General features: G+C 43.4%; 2 protein-coding genes across 3 annotated transcripts in view; both read right to left on the bottom strand.

Annotated features, from left to right (window-relative positions):
• Positions 1 to 3,982, bottom strand: part of gpr37a (G protein-coupled receptor 37a) — a 16,173-nt gene extending 12,191 nt beyond the window's left edge. Inside the window, exon 1 of the mRNA XM_015019174.1 lies at positions 2,845 to 3,982. Coding sequence (XP_014874660.1) covers positions 2,845 to 3,675 — 831 coding nt within the window. The 5' untranslated portion in view covers positions 3,676 to 3,982. The remainder of the gene's footprint in view (positions 1 to 2,844) is intronic.
• A 683-nt stretch (positions 3,983 to 4,665) lies between these two features.
• The window catches only part of pot1 (protection of telomeres 1 homolog), a 53,868-nt gene continuing 48,151 nt past the window's right edge, over positions 4,666 to 10,382 (bottom strand). For both annotated transcript variants that reach the window (XM_015019172.1, XM_015019173.1), the window contains 6 exons: positions 8,164 to 8,372; positions 7,880 to 8,015; positions 7,683 to 7,765; positions 6,782 to 6,876; positions 5,168 to 5,273; positions 4,666 to 5,009 (listed from right to left, as the gene is read on the bottom strand). In XM_015019172.1, coding sequence (XP_014874658.1) covers positions 4,873 to 5,009; positions 5,168 to 5,273; positions 6,782 to 6,876; positions 7,683 to 7,765; positions 7,880 to 8,015; positions 8,164 to 8,372 — 766 coding nt within the window. In that variant the 3' untranslated portion in view covers positions 4,666 to 4,872. The remainder of the gene's footprint in view (positions 5,010 to 5,167; positions 5,274 to 6,781; positions 6,877 to 7,682; positions 7,766 to 7,879; positions 8,016 to 8,163; positions 8,373 to 10,382) is intronic.

The following is a 10,382-nucleotide window of genomic DNA, read 5'->3' as shown; positions in this document are numbered from 1 at the left end:
AGAAAAATAGTATTGTATAATAAAAAATAAGGACATAATTAAAAATCATCTGTGCACAATAATTTTGATTTTTCTGTTAGACCCAAAACTACATACTACTCTAAAGTTCTCCAGGGATGACCTGCTCCTCAATTTGAGAAAACAGGAGGGGCTATTTTTTGCATAGCGTGATATTGGCCCTTTCTGGAGTTTCAACCGACCCCCAGCCCAAAGGCCTAAACAACCATCATGAGTTCTCATTGATCCTTTATCTTGTCAAAAACTCGATTTCCCATGCGCAATGCTATGTTATATTAGACCCAAAAACCACACACTATTTCTAGGATGCTTAGACATACTAGAAATGTCTAAGCATCCCGTTAAACGGGAGAGGTCAATTTTTTGTGAATTGATCAGTTTCTGTCTGGAGTTTTAACAGACCCCAAGACCCAAAACAACTTAATTAATCTAACCATGGGTTTTGCACAATAAAAACTAAGTGAATGTTCCCCTGATATTGTCAAAAATTTGAAGGCCAGAAACAGGTGACAGGCGAGAAACAACAATTGAGCTTTACAGTCAGACATTTTGAAAACCGCCAGAAAAAACAAACAAACAAAAAAACGTTCTGCCTACCATTTAAGTTGTGCACACACCAAAAAGCTCCATTTTTGGTCACCACATTAATTAACTGAGAAGGGAGTCCTGGTCTCAGGAACCCAAAAACCGACTCAGACAAGCCCCCAGTTGTTGTAATTCAATCATTTTTATCTCTATGCACCACCCAGGCCTGTTTACCAGTTTCAGGACCCGGTCCTAAAACCATACACCCTTTTAGTTTCAACTGCAAGAGGGTGTAAGATGGGTTCTTACACTGAGGGATAAGAACCTTGAGAAATAATGAGATTTGGTTAAGTATAAAACAGGTGTTAATGCCGAAAATGATCAAAATGTTACAACCTATGCAAGTCATACAAGTAGAACAGAAACAGACTGACATTCACCATCCAGCACTGGGCTTCACCAGAACTCCTCAGTAACAACACTGAGGGGTTCAGAGCAACAGAGACAGTAGCTGATTTTTAGACCTTTGCTGAGGTTAGATAACATCGATGGATGAGATCGGCTTCACATCTAAGTATCGGCCGATTACTAATCTCCCAAAATTAAGGAAATCAGCTCATCTCTAATTTGAAAATTATGGTGGATTAATAGCATCAAATCAAAAACTATTGGCTTTCTACCCCTGAACCAGAGTGAAATAAATCAGTTGGGTGTGATATGGAGAGCTTTAAAAAGGTTTTCACATTCCTCCTACTTTTCCAATTGTCACATTGTAACCTCAAATGTCAGCATTTCATTGGGAACAACATGGGTCCGAATTATTAAGTGGAGGAAAGATGATGCATTATTTTCACCTTCTTAACAGATAAATATCAGAAAATCATAGTCTTTATATCCATAGCCCTTTATTCTGATTCCACCAAATAAAATCCAGCAAGACTTGTCTTTAGGATTCACCACAGTAGAAAAACAGGTAACACTTTATTTGAAGGGGTGTGAATAAGACTGACATGACACTGTCATAAACATCAGTAAGTCTTCATGAATATTTATGACTGTTGTCATAAAGCGTCATTCGGTTAATTATGACACTTTTAATACAAAGTTGACATTATTCAAAATGTCTTCATTATGACAACTTGTCATTAACCAAGAAATCATGATCTGACATAAATTTGTTATAAAAGTATTACCGATTAAACTTTAAAAATTATGTAGCTTTCTGTTATTAAAGCTAAAGTTTAATCAGTAATACTTTTATAACAAATTTATGTTATAAAAGTATTGAGCTTAACCTTTCTCTTTCTCATTGGACACCTGCCTTTTGCTTTCTGTGACGGTTTGAGCAACACTTTTTGCTGGGGGTGACACCACTCTTACCAACTTTGTCTCTGGTGAAAAACTGGCTTTGCTTTCATTAAGGACGTGTTTGAATCTCATGGTTTTCTCCTCTGCTACCGTTTTCTGTGCAGGCTTATGGATTTTGTTTTTATCCTGGCCAATTTCAGTTCTGGTAGGAGGCACAGAAGTGGCAGCCTGAGCTTTGTTAAATGAGATCAACAAAGCTGAAAGCTGCTTCTTTCAACTTTGTTATGTAGCTTTAAATTGTGTAAAGCTACATAGTTTGAAAATTATGTAGCTTTATGTTATTAAAGCTAAAGTAATACTTTTATAACAAATTCATAACAGATCACAATTTCTTGGTTAATGTCAAGTCGTCATAACAAAGACATTTTGAATAATGTCAACTTTGTATTAAAAGTGTCATTATTTACCGAATAACACTTTATGACAACAGTCATAAATATTCATGAAGACTTATTGATGTTTATAACAGGTGTTATGTCAGTTTTAGTCACACCCCTTCAAATAAAGTGTTACTGAAAAAAAGTCCATCTGTGTGCAGTTGAACCTCAGTCTAAATGCAGCTGGTCTGGTTCTGGCCTCAGAGGTTCTTTAAAGATCAAGTATCAACCTTGGAGACCAGGGAACCCGGCAGGAGGTCAGGCAGAACCTGGTGGTTCTGTTTAAAGCAGAGTTAGGTTCTACAACAACATGCCATGTTCTGATCAAACCTTCATATGGACATGGAGACAGGATGGACCAGCTGGAGACCTACCAGGACATGGACATTCAACCAGACTGACAGGAGAGCATGGAGACTCTAGAGGAGCTGCAGAGATCCACAGCTCAGGAGGACAATCTGCTGACACACTAGTAATCCTACACAGCACACCTGGCCTTTGTTGATTTAACATTGAGCATGATACTCTCTAGAAAGCCCTTCCACCAACCTCTCACCTCCAGGTAGGGGACGATCCTGCAGGAAAACGCTCCCAGCAGCCAGTTCTTGGTGAGCTCATGGAAAACCACGAGCGGCAGGCAGAAGAAGACAACTATGAAGTCCCAGAGCGCAAGGTTTGCCAGCAGGGAGTTGGAGATGCTCCTCATGTAGTAGTTGTGACACACAATGCACATGAGCGCCACGTTCCCAATGATGCCTACGCTGAAGATGACGGCGGCCACCAGCAGCACCGCCCAGGCTCCGTAGGACGCGGCAGTGAGGGGATAAAATGGGTTCTTCATCTGCTTGGGTCTGGTCCGCGGGTTCCCTGGCGAGGTGTCAGGAGTGTCCGGCAGGGAATAATCCTCCTCCTCATAGTCGCTGCTGTTGAATATCAAGGGGAACCGGGGGTCACGCTCCTGCGCCATAGCGACCGGCAGAGCGACCGACGCCTCCAACAGCGGCTCGCTTCGCTTCCTCCGGTTCTGATTGAACCTCGGATCCTTCTCATCTGTTCTGATTCCGCATTTAAGCCCATGCCCGTTTTTTTTCAGCCCTTCTTCCACAGCACACTGAGCTTTTCGCCTGCTCTCCTCTGTGCGTAAATGTCTATTTAGTGCAGAACTTTTACGCACAGAGCGTTGGCGCAGCGCTCCCTGTAGCTTGGCTGGTTTCGGGCCCAGCGGGGGAAACTCGGCTACGCGGCTGGCTGTTTGTGGGGGGCACGACCTGCTCAGTGCATTCCTCTCAGGGGTGGTAGCGTCATTACGAGGACCGGGACTCCGGCGGAGCGGAGCGGCACCGATGTCGCTACACAGCAGCAAGCAGAGGAGCCGCTGAGGCAGCATGATGGTTCGGTTTAAACAGAGGCGGCCACAGAGCGCCACGATGCTCGGTCCATCTCCAGACTGGGCCGTCAGGTCAAAGATGTCTTGAGCTTCTGGGAGTATGAGCAGCGCTACCAGGGTCCACTCCCGACTCCCGGGCCGGCTCGGGTCTGTGCGGGGAGCAGATGTGCTGACACCAAGGTCACCGCTCGTATGACTGAAGAGCCACGAAGTTTGAAAAGTTCCACCTCACGAAGCTCTGAGGCGGAGAGAAAAAGGCCCGGCAAGGGAAGGAGAGAGAGAGAGAGAGAGAGGGGGGGGGGGACTTTGGGAGGAGCAAAGATCCGTCAAACTTCCCATATTAATTCTATTTACCTTGCAGAAAACAGTGGCAGTAATAACCCTGATTACGGAAAGGACAAGAGCTGTGACAAGGTTGTTCCTCAATAGAATCAGAATCAGTTTCTGTGCAATATGAATAACCATGTCAATATGTCACTTTAGAGAGAATTATACTAGATTGAAGCATATTCTTAATGTCATCCATTATTTTATACCTGAAATACAAATACTTTCCTGCAGGTTTTTAATACTTTATAACTGGTGCTATTCAGAAAGATAAACTTCTGTAAGTTCTGTCCTTTTTGCAAATAGTTTGATCCAAAAACATCCCATTACATCTCACCTGTTCAATCTGCTCCAGTCTCTAACTGGTTTCCTTCCAGGATTGTTCTGGATTTAGCTCCATTCATCCTCCCATCATCTCTGACCTGCTTCCTGCTGAAGAAACGCATTCCCGCATGATGCTGCCACCACCATGCTGCACAGTGGACAGGATGTGTTCAGGGTGATGTGCAATGAGGCCAGAAACTTGTTTTGTCCTCAGAGAGAACAAAGTGAAGACTCCATACAGGTCAGCTCTCCTCCAACATGACCCCTGCTCAGTTTTAACCTATAGCCACACTGATGAGGCATAACATTATGACCACCAATAAAATATCTGATTCCAGCTTACTGATTATGCTTTTATTTAGAAAGTCATTAAATCACTGTGGTGAATGGTGGAGAAAACTTTGGGATGGAAACAAACAGAAAGCATCCCATCAGTGCAAGGAACAGATTTCCCACCAAGCAGCCCAGAAGACAGAACACTTGATGTGTTTGAATGTGAGGTGCTGTGCTTCAGGTCCGGTCCAGTCCAGGCTGGTCCATTGTGCTTCATTGTGTATTGTCTGGACTGTTACAGCAGGGTTTGACGACCACAGTATTGCAGATCTGGTAGCAAGTCTGGATCTGCCTGTCCTCACCCTCTGTCTGGTACGCCATGAGACACAGGTCGAGCCATGGCCGCTCACCTGTAATACATGTGAGGCATCATCAAGGTCACCTGAACCCTGGACTGGACAGGGAGTGATAGAGTCATGAGGGGACTGTGAAGGTGCTGAGGCAGAGAGAATCACTGATTTCTCTCAGTCCACAGGCCTTCATGGACTTCATTGGTCCTATTACATACCTATGCTGCCCTCTGCTGGACAGAGTGTTTCCATTGTCCGATGAATGCTGTTTTGAGCTTCCTGATTGGCTGAGACATCTGTTGCTGCCACACTGAAGAAAAGCTCCTGAAGACAGAAGCAACACAGTTTAGTCAGTTCCTCCATCCAGTAGGAGGGCAGCAACTCTGAGCTCTGTCAGCCAATCAGGGAGCAGACAGGAAACTGCTGCTTTCAAAACAAACCACTGCTCTGGCTAAAGGGGCCACGTTTCTGTAACTGACTACAGTTTCAAAGATCAAACAATCTTTCATCATTTTTTAGTCAATTTTTTCAGCCAGTTTTCAAATGAAAAACACTAAATAATACCAAGTAAACAGAATCAGATAAGGACTAGAATAAAGAACAGTGTAAAGAAGTTCCTGGTCTAATGACTGAAAAGCCACCAGCATATTGTTAGGAATAAATAATTCTGTGTTTTTCTCTATCTCTTGTATCTGCTCACATGCACACTGCTGCATGCTTACATAGGCAGAGCATACGAGACCGGCAACAGTCACACAGAAACAAAAACTGATTAGGGCCGGCCAACACAGTTCTGGTCAGGTCCTGAAACTGGTAAGCGGATCTGGGTGGTGCACAAAGGGGAACTACAAGAATATGTTCATCAAAAATTTTAAAGTATAAATTAATGATATCCATCTTTGTGCCCTGCTCTCCTGAGCTGTGAGGAGCTGGAGTTGAAAAGAAGATATGTCCTTCACTGTGCTGATTCAACATCCCTACTGACGGCTTCTCTGCTGTCTGGAAATGTTAGCTCAGAATTTAAATGTTGTGCATCATTTTCTAGTCCTCCCTTCATCAGGTTACAGAACAATGGTTCCTATTGCTTTGATTCCAAGCTTGAGCTGACCGGTTTCCAGTCATTTGGTGCAATTGTTGGACCAGGGACCTTACTAAAGGTCGAAGGTCACCTGACCTGGAGGGGTGAAGTTGAAGACCTCTGAGCTGGAGGCTGAGGAAACCTTTGCAGGTGGAGTTAATTAGCTGATTAATGAGATTCCAACATTTCATAAAATTTGGGCTGTTCATTTTCTGAAAGCCAAAATAATCACAGTGACAAGAAATAAAGGCTTGAAATATTTCACTCTATGTCCAATGAATCTGTATTTATGACTTTCCTTTCCTGAGTCAGTCTCTTGTATTAAATGTGTACCACTATTTTGTCCTGTTCTGCAAGGGCAAGACTTTTTCTAAATGTGAAAATATAAACACACACACACACCACACACACACACATACACACACACACACACACACACACACACACACAACATATCCTCTTATAAACAAACACAGAACTTCATCAGGTTAGGCCCTTAGCAACAGAGAGGCTGGATGACTAAATGAGGATCCACTCAGAAACCAGTTCATTACTGAGATGAGATTTTCTAGTTCCACTTTAGTGAAGGTGATATCATGGGATGGACCAGCGACCCGTCCAGGCTGTACCCAGCCTCGGTAAACACACAGGCTCTAAATCCTGCATGAACACAGCTGTTCTCATACTGCAGTCAGATTTTCCAGCTCAGACTTCACCTGCCTGTCTGACAAGGACATGAAAGTCAGAAACTCACAGCATGTCTCCACAAGTAGACGTCCAGAGTGTCTGTGGCATCCTGCAACTGCAACTTCATCAGCAAGACCAGCTGCAGTGGCTGCACACCGAGGGCTGCAGAACACAAGCAAACAGACAGAAGGCTTGTGACCCCAAATCAGTCGCGTTAAGCAAGCAAATTTGTAAACATGCTGTCAGCAGCCAGCCAACGTTTCCAGGTCAGAATGGGTTTTTCCTAGATTGGCTGTTGCCTTCTTGTGCAATTCAGTTCAATTCAAATCTTGATTCACATATCAGTCTGGTCTTTCTTCCATTAAAAGACTATGTTAAAAGCTCAACATAGTCCACACTTCTAGGAAGCAATGATTTAACAGTGGAGAGCCCAGACCCTGTTGAAGCAAAGTGCTGGAATATGGGGCTGGTTTTTACCAGGCTAACTTTTTCAAAGTCTGGGGTGAAAAATGTTTCACTTTTTTGTTTTTTATTAATATAGTTGAGATTTTGTCAGACTTTTGAAAAATCAAGTGATGACAGTCCAATTAGGATGTAATTGAGGTGATTGGAGACTCGGGAGGTCGGAGTTCATCAGGCTGAAGGTTCAATTCCTGCTCCTTTCAACTCCATCATGGTGTGTTGGGCAAGACACTTCACCCACCTGGCCTCACCTGCTGGTGGGGGTCAGACTGGCCGAAGGCAGCTGGGGCTCTGGGGCCTCAGGATCAGATTGAGGGCTGTACTAGTTCAGACTATTTATTACCATAAGAAGTTAATAGTGAGTGACATATAACCATAACCTGGTTTTGTTTGGAGATTTTAATCTATTAAACATTCAGTTGTTTTTTCTTTAGCTTATAATGCCTGTTGACATGGTTACTGTTCTCTCTCTCATCTTCAACTACAGGAAGTGCAGCATGTCTCACTCTCTGCTATCATCTTCTCATCGATCTGCTCCACTCCTGCAGCACTCGGCTCCCTCACTGCAGCCTCAGAGCACCGCTTACACCTGCAACACACACAGCTGTCAGAGATGCTGTCCCTAACACACTCAACTGTTGGGACTGTCTGGGTTTTGGTTCTCTTATTATGTTATGTAGCAGAAGAGGGGCTGGGCTGTTACCCGTAGTGTCTGTTTGTTCCTCTGAACAGGAAGGGTGCGGTCAGGTCCAACAGGGCCAGCCGGCCACCAAATGGCGCCACTGGAACAACATTGGGGTAAGCAGCTGCCAGGTGCTGCGTCTCCTCCAGAGAGCACCCTGGAGGGAGGGAGGGGTTAAAATGAAAACATCATTTCCTTTGTTGCAGATCTGATGAGAAGAAAAGCCACAAAGTTTAATAGATTTCATCTTAAAAACAGAAAAACGCTGAAGGAAGTTGCAGACATTTCCTAGTCCTGACTGTTACCCATGAGGAAGATGAGTTGCTCAGTTTTGCCCTCCGTCATGAGTTTGGTGGACAGGTGGACACTGGGAGAGTGCTGTTGGGATGCTGAGGCATCTCCTGGTAGATCCACTTGTCCAGACAGCGCCCATGGAGGAGGAGCACAGGCCGCAGGGCGCCGGGTCGCCTCAGAGAAGATCCCGGCCAGCAGCTCTTCATCCGGGACGTCCTGACTGGGAACACAGTGGAGCTTTCATTCTCCGTGGACTAACACAGGACAGCTCACTTTATCTCTATAGTGCCAATTCACAACATGTTGTCTCAAGGCACTTTGCAGAAGAAAAAAAGAATCATTTCGGTTCAATCACAAATACATTACCATTGAGGACAGATCAAACAGTAAAGTTTTCTCAATTAATTATTTGGCAAAGTAACACACAGGTGTTGTTCAGCTGTAGTTGAACAACAGCTGTTCTGATTGTAAATTCATTTCCTTTGAATTTACAAGGAAATTTAGGCTGATGTTTTTGGCAGCTCTGTCAATAGTAGGAAGGAGAGAGGGTGGAGCACAGAAAGCTCTGCGTCCACCGTTTGCTCAAAGGACAAGGAAGGAAGAAAGGAACATATTCATGAAAACGGGAAGGAATATTTAAGCAGATCCTCTTCATTACACATCTGACCTCAGGGGGGCGCTACAGGCTCCTGGTGGTGGTCTAACGATGGGCGGTTTGTACCAGCTGACAGAATTATGCTTCTAGACATGAGATCCTTTATATGTTTTACTCATTGTCTAAACGTTTCTTTAAAATCCGAAATAAATATGAAATGACTAGATTTTATCTAAACTGTCTGTGACCAAGTGCAGACTCTGTCCTGTCTCACTGTCCCAGATTGTCCTAACAAAGCACTTTGCTCTAAGATGCTTTGTCCACATGTTCACCTGTACATAATTACTCCTGTCCACCTGTCCTGATGTTCACATGTCCACCTCATGGGTGGAAATCCCTGGAGGGTTTGGAGGGGTCCAGAACCCCCCAGTCATGGACTGAACTGCTTCCTTCACTACAGGCAGACTACAATTCTGAAACAATGCAGACGTCAACGTCATTGTCCACAACTTCTTCTGTTAGCTGATTGGTCTGGTAGAAAATCTACCAAAGGGAATCCACTTCAGAGGGAGAAAGGCCAGACTGAACTGTGAAGTGAAGTGAGATTTGAACTGAGCAGAATAGTGCAGGAAAGCAACAACCAGGTTAGGATTACAAAGACACAGACTTAGTTAAATAATATATTATATTATAGTACTCTTAGCAGCATTGTGATCTGAATTTGGACAGAACTATGTTTAATAGGCCTGTCACAATAACAAATTTTGCTGAGTGATTGTCTAAAAAATTATTGTGCTAAATAATAATATTGTTTCAAGACCTTTTGATGGAAATGACTAATAATGCATGCGATTTCCTGCCATAGATAGATACACTTTATTTTCAAAAGAACACATAACACTGGAACTGATAAACTAAATAAAGCAACCAAAAACAAAAATGAAATGGATTCTCAGTTTCCATTAACAAAAAACGTACTTGAATAAAAACTAAACAACATAAAGCCAAAGTGGAAATAAATACTGCATTCAACCAAAAGAGTGCAGATTATGAAGTCTGTATACTAGATTGTCCTTCAGTAATCACTAGATTTAAATAAAGAAGATGGGCACATCCGACTACCTGATGCAATAGTTCACACTACACGATTTTTTGCGCTATTTTCCCCTTATGATAATCTTAGATCGTTGGCCGATCTAAGATTGTCGCTGGTGATTTCGTAACCGATCATCCTGCAGTGTGTGGTGTGTTACGGTAGATCGTCGTGGCCGCTCCGATCTAAATCAGGGGTTTTCCCCGACTGGGAGCTTAACGCTGAATGTGACAGGTAGCCAATCAGAAAGCCGGATTCTCCTCCTGTTTTCTGAGGGGAAATTATGAAGGGAATCCCAAACAGCTGACACGGTGCAACCCGAAGTCCAGCAGACATTGGAGATGATGTGTGGAAACAACATTAATATTTATTCAACATTTCGTGCAAATAATATAGAAATGACAAGGAGAGGAGTTGGAGCCAAATTGCTACTGCAGTTGATAAACCCGGTAAGTTTTCAGCTGTTATTCGTTAACGTGACATAAATAGGTTATAATGATTTTCATTCAGTCGGGACTTTACGCTGACTAGCCACATGCATC

Source organism: Poecilia latipinna, unplaced genomic scaffold, assembly GCF_001443285.1.
Source record: "Poecilia latipinna isolate Pla-1442-1.1 unplaced genomic scaffold, P_latipinna-1.0 Scaffold2386, whole genome shotgun sequence".
Lineage (NCBI taxonomy): Eukaryota > Metazoa > Chordata > Actinopteri > Cyprinodontiformes > Poeciliidae > Poecilia > Poecilia latipinna.
The sequence above is the reverse complement of the archived record's forward strand: the minus strand, read 5'-3'. Positions and strand labels throughout refer to the sequence as shown.